This window comes from Budorcas taxicolor, chromosome 5, assembly GCF_023091745.1.
Source record: "Budorcas taxicolor isolate Tak-1 chromosome 5, Takin1.1, whole genome shotgun sequence".
NCBI lineage: Eukaryota > Metazoa > Chordata > Mammalia > Artiodactyla > Bovidae > Budorcas > Budorcas taxicolor.
The window spans coordinates 153,663,557-153,678,483 of NC_068914.1; the positions used below are offsets into that span (position 1 = coordinate 153,663,557).

A 14,927-nucleotide genomic window follows, 5' to 3' on the forward strand; every position below is an offset into this window, starting at 1 on the left:
GGGAGCAGGGAACACAGCAGCCCATTCAGAACCCGTCACAGCCCTGGGATGAGTGCCTGGTTCTTCCTCCCACAGGAACTTGGACCACACAGCTCATTTTGCTGGGTCTTGATAGCCTTTACCTGCAAAGTGAGGCTTTAAAACCTGCTTCAGGTCACTGTTGGGGCCAAACTGGGAAAACCTAATATGCCTGACCCATGCCTGGTACCCAGTACCCAGTAGGTGCTCAATACTTGATGGTTTTCCTCACCAGGCCAGGAGTCCCCACAGAGCATCCTTGACAAATGGGCACCCCCACCCCACCCTGCTTACTTACCTCTCGTGACAGGGGGCTCATCACCTTCCATGACAACCCACAGTGTAATGTAATGATTTAATTGCATGAACACTGGAATCAGACTGTGTGTGGGAATCCAGGCGCCACTATTTAGTGTCTGTGTGATGTTAAGCAAATTGCTTAACCTCTCTGTGCCTCAGCATTCCCGGTGTAGAATGGGAATTATAGTACCGCCTTCTTAGTTTTGCTTAGATTGGTGCTTCTCGAACTTTCATGTGCACACACATCACCCAGGGATGCTGTTTAACAGCAGATTCTGATTCAGTGGGTCTGAGGTGGGGCCGGAGATTCCGTAGTCCCAACAGGCAATACAGATGCTGCTGGTCCTTGGACCACATTTTGAGTCTCAAAGGACTGCCATGCTCTGGAGGAGGGATAGATTTCATCAGGGCAGAGCCTCTCCGGCCATCTGTGATGGGGGAGGGGGCAGAGAGGAAGTCAGTAATTTAGGGAGAGGTCGAGGTCCTGAGGGGGAAAATGGGCTACAGGGGTCAAAAGTGGGGAGCACATGTGATCCACTACTACAGATGCAGAGACCAAGGCCCAGAGAGGGTGGCCGGTCTGCTCAGGCCACACAGCACTGATAGGACTCCTCCCCCCCACTGGTCCTTCACCCTTCACCCTCTAAACTTGCTGGCCCACAGCCCTCTGGAGTCTCTCCTGGCCTGTGCTCCTGTTTGACATCTTGTCACACCAAGAAGAGGGAGACGCTAGTGAGGATCCTGCATCTCCCTGACAGACCTGACCTCTTCCATGCTCACGGTCATCCCATTTTACAGATGAAACAACTGAGGCCAAGAGAAGGAAAGTCTCTCAGCACCCTGGCTGGAACCGAGGCCCACCTGACTCCCAACCAGAGAGTCTTTGGTTACTGTTGTCCAACAGGTCAGGTCAGGACAAGGTGGCTCCTGAAACGAACAGGTGAGAGGAAGGGGAAACTGGCTCCAGCTCTTCTCCCCACGGGAGAAAGGAGTTCAAACCCCAGGCTGATGATGACCATAGCAGTGGGTCACCTGTTTCTGGGGGCTTCCAACCTGCTAAGCCCATGCCAAGCAGTGGCACGTGGAACTCCACTTCACCCCATAACGGGTCTTCTGAGCTCTGTGTACAGATGAGGGAACCAAGGCAGAAAGAGGGGCCCAGTGGCTCGCCCACGGTCACCCTCGGTTCCAAGCAGGGGAGGCAGGGGCCCGGACTCCCGGGACCCCTCTCAGGGGTGTCGGCGGGGTGGGACGTGGCAGGCACCCCGTGGACACAGAGCGGTCCGGGGTGGCAGTCGGCGAGCCCAGGCCGGAAGCCCCCCGGCCCGCAGGATGGCCCGCCCCGGGAGCCGAGGCGCTGGGCTGGGCCGGGAGGCGGGATCTCGGGCGGCGGCGCTTCCTGGCTCCCTGGCACGGCCGCCGGCCCGGCCACGTCACCGCCCGGCCAAGAGCGCGCTGGCGGAGCGGCCGCGCCCGGACGGGAGCGCGGAGCTCGGGGGCGCAGGACCCACAGGCCGGGGCCGGGGCCGGGGCCGGGGACGTGGCAGCCGCCTCGCCCGCCAGAAAAGTTTCCCAGGAGTTGGCTGCGCACCGGCCGGACCATGAACGTGTTTCGGATCCTCGGTGACCTGAGCCATCTCCTGGCCATGATCTTGCTTCTGGGGAAGATTTGGAGGTCCAAGTGCTGCGCGGGTGAGGGCGCGCGTCCCGGGCGGGAGGTGGGGGCGCCTCGGACGGGAGGTGGGGACCGGGGCCGGAGGAGTGGGGCAGCCTCACGCCCCTGCTGCGAGGCTGGAGGGGAAGAGGCTCCTGAATGTCTCTGCAGGGTGGGGACTTCGGCTTGGGGGTGCTTGAAACTGTCTTCGTAGAAGTTAGCTTCCAAAGAAAATGTACAATTGTACCGTATCAGAGGAAACGGACACGTGGAGGTACGGAGGATTGCCTCCCTCCCTCCCACAACACTTGGCACGGCCACTGGTGGTTGGAAGAGGGGATAGAGAGGAGGTGACACCCCTTTTGCTGCCCAGGAGCAGCACCGCTTGGGGCCCGTTGTGCCCTCTACCCTCACTCAGGCCCGAGGTGGGGAATGGGAGGTGGGGGCGAAGGAGGTGAACACACAGGAAGTGGCTCCAGACTCTCAGGGTCTTCTCTTGCCCTCCCCCTCCCCCTCTCCCCTCTCTCCTGCCCCCTGCCAGACATCCCCCCATCCCACCCCCACCCCCCAGCTGGGCCCTCTTTCCTTGTGATGTGGCAGGAGAGGCATCAGCTAGGCCCATGTGGGCACAGAGCTGCCCATGAGCAGAAGCACACAGAGGGTGGGAGGGGGTCCCCCTTTTGCCCAGCAGTCTGGCAGCCCCGCTAGGGGGTCAGAGACGTCTCAGGGCTGGACTGGTGGTGGCCAAATAGACCCAGTGCATTAAGAGGCTGCCCGAGCAGCCTGCAGCCATCTTTGTCCACTGGTGTCCTGGAGGTGCCTGCCCTGTGCTTGGTGCTGGGGTGAGGCCTACAGAGAAGGGCACGGACTCCTCGTGGGGGCCAGTGAGGCAGGGAGTGGACCCCTGAAGGCTTCATGGAGGGAGCAGCTCTGTGCTGCTCTGTCCTAGAAGACGGTCAGCGTGTCACACAGGAAGGGCTTGTGGTGTCACAGACGGCAGGGCATGTCCTGGAAACGGGAAGCAGCCTGTCTTCAGGGTGGTCCTGGGGGGAGACCAGTCCACGGGCGTAGGATGTTGATCAGATGTCAAAGGGCCTTGTCTGCCGGGCTAGGGAGTTGGGACTGGGAGCCAAGGAAAGTTTGGAGCAGGGGAGGGGGCTTGTAAGGGGACTCTGGAAGCTGTGGGAGAGGCTGAGAGAGCAGCATCGAAGCAGGAGGGAAGGGGTTGGGGGTAAGAGGTGGGTGCTGTGAGCGTCATTGCAGTGGGGCTGGAGGCCTTTTGGGTTTGGGGTCTCCAGGGAGACAGGCACTCACAGGTTGGTTCTCGGGTTCCCACTTAGGGGAAGTGGGCCAGGAATGCTGAGAGAGGCTCCAGTGAGGGGCAGAATCTAGCCTGGACCTGTCCCTACGGAGAAGGGCCCTGGACAGGGTGAGCCACCGTGACCAGGAGAGGGCGCTGTTCCCCACCCGCTCTGCCAGGCACCTGGGCTAGAAGCCGGCCACACAGGCAGAGATCCTGGCCTAGTAGGGCTGAATTTAGAGATGGCAGGCCGTCAGCCAGCCACGGTGGTAGCAACCAACTAAATTAGATGGTTTGTCAGAGATGCTGAGTGGCTCAGTGGTAAAGAATCTGCCTGCAATGCAGGAGATCTCTGAGTCGGGAAGATCCCCTGGAGAAGGAAATGGCAACCCACTTCAGTATTCCTGCCAGGAGAATCCCATGGACAGCGGAGCCTGGTGGGCTACAGTTCATGGGGTCACAAAGAGTTGGACACGACTGAGCGACTAAACAACAGCCATGGGAAAAGCAAAGGGCGGATGAGCGGGAGGGCCCTTGTGTGTGTGCAGAGGATCAGCACAGGTCTGGTTGGGAACAGAGGAGGTGAGCGCCTCCCCCGGGAGCAGGCCTGGGTGACACCCCAGCGACCCAGCCCCAAAGGCAGGAGACTGGCGCTCCATTTGCACTCTGCCGCTGACTCCTTGTGTGACCTGGGGCCTCAGTTTTCTTTATCTGTCAAAGGGTAGGAGGTCTGCACCTGGTCAGTGGGTCCCCCAAGGGACTCTGGCCAGGTCCAGGCTCCTGTTCTCCTCTCCGTCCTGAGGTCTCCGTGTGTGGCTTGCTTTGGTATAAATTATTCACTGGTTTTTAAAGAGTGTGGAAAACCAATGTGCTGAAGACCGCCAGGGTTCCCGAAACACTAGGAAAAATGTGAGTGAAGCCCAGGGGCCTGGCCGGCTGGGGATGGAAAGAGGGGAGGAGTGGAAAGAAGCTATGTGGGGGATAGCCTTGTGTCGCCCACTGGAGCCTCCTACTGGGCCCTCTTGAAGGGGGTTGAGGCCCCCTGCACTGGCCAGACCTAAGTGCGGGCTCTGGGAGGTGATGTATACAGTCTCAGCCTGACCCAGCCCAGTTACTGCCTCCTGGACTCCATCCCCTCCCCTAGAGGGCTCCTTCCCCCGCAGCCAGGCCCCCTGCCAACCCCCCAAGAAGACACTTGTATTCCACATTGAGTCCTAGTTAGGCCTCATGTCAGTGCATTTTACAGATGCCAAGTGCATTTTACAGATGCCAAGTGTGATCAGGCTTGCCGTGCTGGTAGGAAAGCTGGCACATGGACCCAGAGCCCTCCAAAATGTGAGAGGCTTCAGCAGTATTCATCCTCAGGTATTAAAATTGTCCCCCCCTCCTTCCCCAGAATGAATGTCTCCCACCAGAGGGATCATTAGAAAAGGTACCAATCAGGTGTACAAAGGAGTCAAACCCTGAGTCAGATCATGTCACTTCTGGGTGTCCAGCTACCCAATCAACCCATCACCTTTAGAGTAAAGTCCAGAGATGAGGCGACAAAGGTGAAAGAGACTCAAGGATGACTCTTGGTTTTCTGGCTTGAATGTGGAGGGAATGGTGGTGGCATTTATGAAGGACGGAAGACAGGAGAAGGAGGGGATTCAGGGGGAGATGGTGGGCTCCGCCAGGCAGAAATATGTAGCTCAGAGAACCAAGGAGAGTCTGGAGCTGGAGGGTCCCTCATGTGTGGGATGGGATGAAAGAACAGAGGGAGAAGAGAGCTCACCCTCTGATGATTAGGGTTTGAGGAGGACAGGAGCAGCCAGGGGAGGTGAGAAGCTGGCAGTGTGGGCAGTGGCAGAAACGTGGAGAAGGGTGTGGTTGGTAAAGATGGAGTGCCCCACTGACTCTTGAAGAGTTGGGTGAGTGAGGACAGAGTTGATGTTTGGATGCAGAAACATGGGTATCATGGACCATAGGAGTGGGTTGGTGATGGATCCAGACCACTGTGGGTTTAACGGGGCGAGAGAAACAGGAAGCAGGGCAGCCGCTCGCTTCACCCTGGAACCACCTCCATGACCATGTTTCAAAAGTGGCCAAAAGTTGACCAAGGAGCATGATGGCTAAATGCAGCCTGGGATCCTGGATCGCCATCTGGAACAGGAAAAGGACATCAGTGGGCAAACGTGAAATCTGAATAAAGTCTGGAGATTTAGTCAACGATGCTCTGTGCTGTGCTCAGTCCCTCAGTCATGTCCGGCTCTTTGCAACCCCGTGGACTGCAGCCCGCCAGGCTCCTCTGTCCGTGGGGGTTCTCCAGGCAAGAAGACTGGAGTGGGTTGCCATGCCCTCCCCCAGGGGATCTTCCCAACCCAGGGGTTGAACCCAGGTCTCCCACATTGCAGGCAAATTCTTTACCATCTGAGCCATCAGAGAAGCCCAAGAATATGGGAGGGGGTAGTCTGTCCCTTCTCCAAGGGATCTTTCTGACCCAGGAATCGAAAAGTTCTCCTGCATTGAAGGTGGATTTTTTACCAGCTGAGCTACCCAGCTCACTATTGGGAGCTATCCACTATGGGGATGCCCCAATAGTGTCCTACTGATGTCAGTTTCTTAGTTTTGGCAAATGTTCGGTTAGAATAGGAAACAGGAGTCCAGAATGACGGTGGCTAAAAGATAAGGAAGGGAAAAGTCCGTGAAAGCAGAACAAAGGAAGGTCCAAGGACTGGAGTGAGGACCTCAGGTAGAACAAACAACACTCCTGGCTGGCCCAGTTTACATAGGGCAGGCCCGGGGAGGGGGCGGGGGGGTGGAGAAGACATAAAAAAGAGGAGCCAAGGGCCGGGGTCTCTCTCTCTCTCCTGCCTGCCGGGGCGCTCTTCTCTTCGCGTCTTTGGGTCTACATGCCCTCACACCTGAAGGATGGTTTTTCCTGCTATTTTCTAAATAAAATAGAGCTGTAACACAGAGCTGTAACACTGCTTTGTCTAAGAGCTATAACACGGTCTGTCCAAGACCCGAGAGCTGTGACACGCCGATAGCTTTAATGTGCGTCACTCCAATCACTCCGTGACGTCACTCTGTGACAAGACAGAACCGAGGAGCATACGCTCGCCTGGCATCATGCAAGGTGTTAACATTAGGGGAAGCCAGGTGAAGGGTGTATGGGGCCTCTCTGTACTGTCTACAACTCTTCTGTAAATCTGAAATTATTTCAAAATAAAAAGTTCAAAAAGGAAAGAGACCAAAGCAGATGAGAAAATAGCGTGGTAAGTAGGAACCCAGTTTTGTCAGTTTGAGTGTCCATTGTGTGTTGTGTATGCACGTGTGTGTTGTGTGTAGGTGTGTGCCAACAAAGATCAGGAAGGTTGTACACACAGGCTTTGTGATTCAGAAGACTGCTGTCTTTAAATTCACATTTCTGTGTATAGTTCCCCAGGTGGCTCACATGTAAAGAATCTGCCTGCCAAGCAGGAGACTCGGCTTGGGTTCAGTCCCAAGGTCAGGAAGATCCCCTGGAGAAGGAAATGGTAGCCTACTCCAGTATTCTTGCCTGGGAAATGCTATGGATGGAGGAGATTGGCAGGCTGCAGCCCACAGAGTTGCAGAGTCAGACACAACTTAGCGACTAAACATGTGTTACCTGGTTTTTGTTTTACAAAGAGTAAAAATAGTTGTAACTTTTATAACTAGAAAAAAAAAACTTTTTTACTCAAGATTTGGAAACATGAAATAGAATGTTCCCCTAGCCGTGAGCCTTCCTCCACCTGCTGTGTCTCCTTGGTGAATCAACGCCTAGTAGAGCCAGTGAGCTGCTCCAAAAAAAAAAAAAAAAATGGAGCTTTGGGGACCGTCAGTGGAACGATGGAGGTGGAATGAAGAGAAGCCTTGACACCTCTCCTCTCAAGCCTGACTCCCACCATCCCTACACCCTCCCCAGGGCAAGAACTGAGGCAGGCACATGCAGGGGCCCTGGGAACTCGGTATCTATGTCTTTATTTGGAGATGGGGTGACAGATTACAGTCTGGTGAGAGGAATAGATTCAAGTGATCAATGGGAAGGAGTGTTTCCTGACCCTCGGGGGTGACAGTGCCCTGGACAGGGTGTCACCACTAAGCAGGCACTCTAGAGGCCTCCCCAGCTCTGGCTCTGGGCTTCTGGAGTGCGTGTGAGCCTGGGAGCCTGTATTCTTATTGTCTCTTGTCCCTATCCAACTGCAGGCATCTCTGGGAAGAGCCAAATCCTTTTCGCTCTCGTCTTTACCACCAGGTACCTGGACCTGTTCACCAACTTCATCTCCATCTACAACACAGTAATGAAGGTGAGGGGAATGGGCAGCCATGGTGGGGGGCCGACTGAGCACCCCCAGATGGTGAGACAGTTTATGCTTGGGGACTCAGGCTGGGGAACCAGCCAGACCTAGGTTTGATTCCTGGCTTTGCTGTTAGTAGCTATGGGGCCTGGGCTTGGGCAAGGCTTCTGACCTCTGTGTACCTTGGTTTCCTCTGCAAAACGAAGATCGTTGTACTTGCCTCAGAGGGTTTTGTTGTGAAAATTAAACAAGGTAATACATGTAAATATATAATAGCTATCATATATTAAAAACAATAAAAACTATTACAGTGGTTAAAAAATAAGCAAAAAAGGAAACACGATGCTGTGAGCTTTCAGAGAGCTTATTGGTCCATTTATCTGACAAATATTCATTGAGCACCTACTGTGAGCTAAGAGGGCTTCCCGGGTGGCCCAGTGGTGAGAAATCCTCCTGTCAGTGCAGGAAACACAAGAAACACAGGTTCAATCTCTGGGTCAATCTTTGATCTCCAGGAAGATCCCCTGGAGTTGGAAATGGCAACCTACTCCAGTAGGTTGCTTGGAGAATCCCATGAACAGAGGAGCCTGGTGGGCTACAATCCATAGGGTAAAAGAGCACCCAACTGAGCAACTGAGCATGCATGTGAGCTAGGAATCTGAAGGAGAAATACAAGACACCCGTACTCATGGAACCTACAATATAACTGGGGAGACAGATAATGAAACAAGTAAGAAAAACTGGCTAGGGAGAAGGCTATGCAAATAATTAAAATGGGATGCTGTTTCCTTTTAATTATAAAGACAAAAAGTTTTAAAAGTAGAGTTACATGATAGAGAATAGCTAGGAAGCTATTTGGAAAAGACCTGATGCTGGGAAAGATTGAGGGCAGGAGGAGAAGAGGCTGACAGAGGATGGGATGGTTGGATGGCATCACCGACTCGATGGACATGAGTTTGAGCAAGCTCTGGGAGTTGGTGATGGACAGGGAAGCCTGGCGTGCTGCAGTCCATGGGGTCACAGAGTCGGACACGACTGAGTGACTGCACTGAGGGAGTCTAAATAGAGAGTGTAGTCAAGAAGGGCCTCTCCAAAGAGGGGATGTGTAAACTGAGATTTGAATGACACAGGAAACAAAGCTCAGAGGAAGACATTTCCAAGCAGAAGGAATAGCTAGTGCAAAGACCCTCCCCGCCCTTCCCCCACCCCCCGCAAGACAGGAACAAGCTTGATGTATTCAAAGGGCAGACAGAAGGCAGACTCAGTGGGAGATCAGCAGGCGGGGGCTGCCTGCTGGTGGTGGGGATGCCCACAGAGGGCTGGGTGAGGGCAGATGGTGCAGGTGAACCATTTGGATTCCATTTGCAGTGGGAAGCTGTTGAAGTTTGGTCCTATTTTACAGAAGGAGAAGCTGAACATCTTTCAGCCCTGGGTCCTAGCTGTGAGGTTGTGTTGGAGTGAGACATTTTCTGAGGCTTTAACCAATCATCCAACACAATTTAGTGGAAAGAGCCCAGATTTCAGAGTCAGTAAAATGGGATGTAACTGGATGCTGGTAGCAGAGATGTGGGTTATTTTAATAAGTTAGGATTTATTTTTACCTCACTCATGAAACAAAATCTGGAAGTGGGTAGTCTAAGCCTGGAATGGCAGCTCCTTTTAACTTTCTGCTCTGCCGGCTTTAGTGTGACCAGTACTTAAGTTTGTTACCCATGCAGTTGCTCAGAAGGGCCCTATGCTTGGTTTAATGCTTTGCTGTTGCCATTTTGAAATTCTTATTTTTTAACAAGAAGACCTGAAAATGATATAGCTAGCCTGAATGTGATATCTATCCTTAAGGTTGCCTCAGGGTCACAAAATAGGTACTAGAGCTCCTACCATCACATCACATTCGGGATAGGAAGGAGGAGGAAGGGGAAAAAGAGCAATAGGGTGCCTGCCATCTGGGTAAGCCCTTTTCATAGAGCTTTCTAGTGACTACCATCTGCATGTCACTGACCATCCTTATCTGCAAAGGAGGCTGGAATATGTAGTTTTTAGCTGGGCACATTGTCTAATAGGAGTCCTGTTTTTAAGGTGAAAAAGCTACATGGGCGGAATCCCAACTATCTTGCTGGGCTATTGTGAAGATAACATGGGAATCTATGTAATATACCTAGCTCCCAGAAGATATTTAACTGAAAGTGAGTTCTCTTTCTCCATATCAGAGATGTGCTTTTGGGATTCTGGGCATCTTGTTCCTAGAATTGGTAGAATGGAGGATGCTCTTACTTGTGGTGTGTTGAACTCAGTGTGAACTTCAATCCGAGGTACTGAAATCACTGTTTACTTCAATCCAACACAGAAGTAGCAAACACTGCCTGCTTAGTTAATTTCTCTTCCCAAGGGTTTGACTTGGACAGTCCTGGCGAGAACTGTAGACCCAGCCCTTGCCATGGCTGAATGAGGTCTAGTTTTCAAAGAGGCCAGTTTCCAAATGTGTGAAATGAAGAAGTGATCTCTATTTCATTGATTGATTGATTCATTCACTCATTCCAGCATTTGTCTGGGGCCCTGAGTTAGATTCAGAGGCAGACAGGGCATGGACCCTCTTAGGGAATCTCCTCTCCAAGGGGAGACAGGCTGGTCCATAGACATTTACAGAACATATGATCACAAGCAGCAGTGAGTCTTGTTACATGGGGGTATGGTGACACAGAGTACGTGTGCCTCGTTCTGGTGAGGAAAAGGCTTTGAGGAAATAACCTGAGTTTTGAAGTGCAAACACTTTTCTAGGCCAGTGTGTTCCTGGACCACCAGCAGCAGTATCACATAGGAACGTGCTAGAAATGCAAAATTCTCAGGCCTACTCAGACTCACTAAGTGAAACCCCCTAGACGCTGAGGGTAGGGCAGGGGCAGCCCTCTATATTTTGGTGCACATTCAGGTTTGAGACCGTCTGGCCTAGGTTAGAGGCCAATTATAAAACCATTATATGCTGGAGGACAGCTACTCTAGTTAGGAAAAGAGCACTTTTCTGAAGGATTGATTATCACCTGATTCAAAGAATTTTAGTCTTTGTGGAAGTATGCTCTCAATTCACTGATGCAGACCCAAGAACTTGAGGCTTTAAACGAGCCCTGGAATGCTACTGCTAAATCACTCGACAAAGACCAGTTCTCTTTTTTTTTTTGGCCTAATGCTCCACAGTGAGAGGACACCTGGGCGCCTCTGGGTCATCATGGTAGCACTATCAGTCCCAGTTAGAAGCATGGAGTCACTTAACAAAAAGACCATTACCTTCAGTCAATTCAGAAATTGCAAACACACTTTACCTTTTCCGAAGTCAGAATACTCGCCCTCAGGTTTGGTAGGTCCCAACTCAGGCAACAGTACATGAACCATGAACTTCCAGATGTTCAAACTGGATTAAGAAAAGGCAGAGGAACCAGAGATCAAATTGCTAACATCTGTAGGATCATTGAAAAAGCAAGAGTTCCAGAAAAACACCTACTTCTGCTTTATTGACTATGCCAAAGCCTTTGACTGTGTGGATCACAACAAACTGGAAAATTCTTCAAGAGATGGGAATACCAGACCACCTGACCTGCCTCCTGAGAAATCTGTATGCAGGTCGAGAAACAATTAGAACTGGATATGAAACACCAGACTGGTTCCAAATTGGGAAAGGAGTATGTCAAGGCTGTATATTGTCACCCTGCTTATTTAACTTATATGCAGAGTACATCATGCAAAATGCCAGGCTGGATGAAGCACAAGCTGGAATCAAGATTGCTGGGAGAAATATCAATAACCTCAGATATGCAGATGACACCACCCTTAATGGCAGAACTAAAGAACTAAAGAGCCTCTTGGTGAAAGTGAAAGAGGAGAGTGGAAAAGTTGGCTTAAAACTCAGCATTCAGAAAACTAAGATCATGCCATCCGGTTCCATCACTTCATGGCAAATAGATGGGGAAACAATGGAAACAATAAGACACTTTATCTTTTTGGGCTCCAAAATCACTGCAGATGGTGACTGCAACCATGAAATTAAAAGACGCTGGCTCCTTGGAAGAAAAGCTATGACCAACCTAGACAGCATATTAAAAAGGAGACATTACTTTGCCAGCAAAGGTCCGTCTAGTCAAGGATATGGTTTTTCCAGTAGTCATATATGGATGTGACAGTTGGACTGTAAAGAAAGCCAAGTGCCCAAGAATTGATGCTTTTGAACTATGGTGTTGGAGAAGACTCTTGAGAGTCCCCAGCAAGACGATCCAACCAGTCCATCCTAAAGGAAATCAGTCCTGAATATTCATTGGAAGGACTGATGCTGAGGCTGAAACTCCAATACTTTGGCCATCTGATGCAAAGAACTGACTCATTTGAAAAGACCCTGATGCTGGGAAAGATTGAAGGTGGGAGAAGGGGACGACAGAGGATGAGAGGGTTAGATGGCATCACCGACTCAATGGACATGAGTTTGAGTAAACTCCAGGAGCTGGTGATGGACAGGGAGGCCTGGCTTGCTGCAGTCCATGGGGTCGCAGTCAGACACGACTGAGCACCTGAACTGAATTGGTAACTTTGAAGCCCCAAAAGTAGGTTGGGAAATGATTCCATTGATTCCCGTGTGTCTGTCTCCCTTTTCAGATGGTTTTTCTCCTCTGTGCCTATGTCACAGTGTACATGATCTATGGGAAATTTCGGAAAACGTTTGACAGTGAGAATGACACATTCCGCCTGGAGTTTCTTCTGGTCCCTGTCATTGGCCTTTCCTTCCTTGAGAACTACAGTTTCACTCCTCTGGAGGTAAGGGAAGGGACCCAGAGTACTCATTTCCAAAGGTAAACACATTCCCTAAAACCCTCACCTTGGTAACATCAGGGCTAGCTTTCTACAACTGTGGCCATTATTTGTTATGAGTTTAGAAATTACCAATAAGCTAGCCACAGTGCTCTTCTTAAAAATTGGCATGTCTAAGTAGTCATGTTCATAAACAAATTAGGCATCACAGTACCATGTAATTCTGAAACCCTCTGTTCAACAGGTGATTAATGGATACTAAAGCACAGTCCAGACCGTTTTCAACTCAGTAGGTCTGGCCTCTTGACTCAAGAATCTGTGGGGCAATAAGCATCTGAGGGGATTCTGATGGTGATGTTCATGGATTATATTTTGAGAAACCATAGCCTCAATTAAGGCGAGTTTATATGATAGAATTCTGCAACAAAAATTGTTCCATAGCAACATTCATACTGTTCTGGAAAAATTAGTACACTTAAATCTTTTAAAATGTTTTTACTTTCAAAGAAAGGGGTTGAATGATACACTGATGGAAACATTTAAAAATTTCAAGAACATGATTCTGGGAGTTCCCTGACCATCTGATGATTGGGTTTCCAGGCTTTCACTGCCTGTGGCCTTGGTTCAATCTCTGGTCCTGCAAGCTGTGTGGAGTGGCTATCAAGTAAATAAAACCTGAAAAAAGTGTGAAATAGTTCTCTTTAAAAAAAATTGGTTTTGTCTCACTATATTCTCACCAATAAACATTGTTTTGGTAACTAAAGGTGGCCCCTTCTTGATCAGCCTCCTCTGGATCCTTCTCTTTGGCTCAGATCCTCTGGACTTTCTCCATCTACCTGGAATCAGTGGCCATCCTGCCCCAGCTCTTCATGATCAGCAAGACTGGCGAGGCTGAGACCATTACTACTCACTACCTGTTCTTTCTTGGGCTATACCGAGCCCTCTACCTGGCTAACTGGATCAGGCGATACCAGACTGAGAATTTCTATGACCAAATTGCGGTGGTGTCTGGGGTAGTACAGACCATCTTCTACTGTGACTTCTTCTACTTGTATGTGACCAAAGGTAGGTGCTGGGAGAACAGTGTCACTGGCGCGGCTCAGGATTAACGATCCACTCAGTACTCGAGGGGATATGGAAGTGAACACAGGCACAAGTCTGTGCACTTCATGGTGCTTATGTTCTAACACAAAACACGTTTTCAGAAACCTAAGTGCTATGAAAAAATATACATCAATAATCCTATTTTTATATACAGTATGGAGGGAAGACAGCTGTGAGATGACACTTGGGTTAGGGCAATGAAGGACAAACACTGATACATTTCTAAGTTTATGTGTAAGCCCCAAGGCAGAAACCAGCCTGGCATGATACAAGACAAAAAGGCTAGTATAGTCAGATATCAATCCAGAGTAGAGTCTCAGTAAGTCAGGGTAAAACATTCACAATGCGTTCTAATCACAAATAGTAGCAACTGGGTCCTCTGAAAACCAGTCCACCAACTGCTGTGTAGGATAAAAGGCAGCCAGAGCAGGGAGATATGGGGCAGTTGTAATTGCCCAGGAGGTGGTCATCAGTGGAGAGATGGGGACATTTCTCAGGAGTGTAGCTGATGAAAACCACTGATGTGCTGAGATGTGAAACGGAATTAAGGACAAGTGCTAGATTCATGGCCTACCAAAAGAAGGGGTGGTGCTGTGTCTCAGGTGGAGTCAGTGTATCTGTAGTTAACCTGCAGGGGCATCTTCCCTTGACTTTAACATCTAAGTGAACACCTGTGAAAAGGGCATTAGATACTAAGATTATACAAAGTTGTAAAGGAGTCCTTTCATGAAAAATTCTAATTTCAGCTTTTCTTCTAGTCCTTAAAGGAAAGAAGTTAAGTCTTCCAATGCCAATTTGAAGGCCATCAGAGATGTTCTACACCCTAACAAGGACACAAAGCAAACCATCTGACGTGTGCTCCTGGGTGATTTAGACACAACTGACCAAATGTTAAAACTGAAGTCAGAGAAATACTTCATGTGGAATTTAGCAAAGCACTGATCCTTCTATTTTCTCATCACTATCTCCCTTAAATTATAGAGGTAATTAAAACGGACCAATCATACAAGTATGGTACACCCTCACAATGTCAACGGAACCATCAAGCAAACCTTAGAATGGATGGAGTCAAGTATTGTTCCCTGGCGTGACACTCATGCTAACCAACAGCCAATCCCAATCTGGAAATACACCCTACTGTGTATGAAGCAAAAGCCCCAAATGAGTATACTGTTGTGGTTAATTTTTACTTTCCAGGTAGGAGACCATCATGTTTAGGGTGTCAAGATTCAAAGGTGTCACCAACAGGTGGGAAATGTTATGAGGCAACACCCCAGGCTTTTTACCTACTAGGTATTGTCTTGATGCTTTGTGACTCAAATTCTTTTCACATTAAGACCAATTAATCCCACCTCCCTTTCACAGTTTTAGGTGCTAAGGTGTCAAGTCAATCGAACCTGGTCTTGAAGCAAATAAAAATAAGAGACTGTCATTAGGTTACACCTTTTTTAAGGCAATAAAA

The 14,927-nt window shown here is 49.9% G+C and overlaps 1 protein-coding gene across 1 annotated transcript; it reads left to right on the plus strand.

Annotated features, from left to right (window-relative positions):
• The first annotated feature begins 1,826 nt into the window (after window positions 1–1,826).
• KDELR3 (KDEL endoplasmic reticulum protein retention receptor 3) lies at window positions 1,827–14,926 on the plus strand. Its single transcript, XM_052640876.1, has 5 exons — window positions 1,827–2,010; window positions 7,482–7,582; window positions 12,209–12,367; window positions 13,174–13,426; window positions 14,224–14,926. Exons 1-5 carry the CDS (start codon window positions 1,920–1,922, stop codon window positions 14,262–14,264), a joined length of 645 nt encoding a protein of 214 aa, XP_052496836.1. The 5' UTR covers window positions 1,827–1,919; the 3' UTR covers window positions 14,265–14,926.
• Window position 14,927: the final 1 nt, after the last annotated feature.

Bases quoted from the DNA above. Each gene is read 5' to 3' on its own strand.
- KDELR3 (XM_052640876.1), top strand. From the start codon at position 1,920: ATGAACGTGTTTCGGATCCTCGGTGACCTGAGCCATCTCCTGGCCATG. The intron at 12,368-13,173 runs GTAAGGGAAGGG...TCTTTGGCTCAG, and splicing joins ACAGTTTCACTCCTCTGGAG to ATCCTCTGGACTTTCTCCAT. The intron at 13,427-14,223 runs GTAGGTGCTGGG...CTTTTCTTCTAG, and splicing joins CTACTTGTATGTGACCAAAG to TCCTTAAAGGAAAGAAGTTA.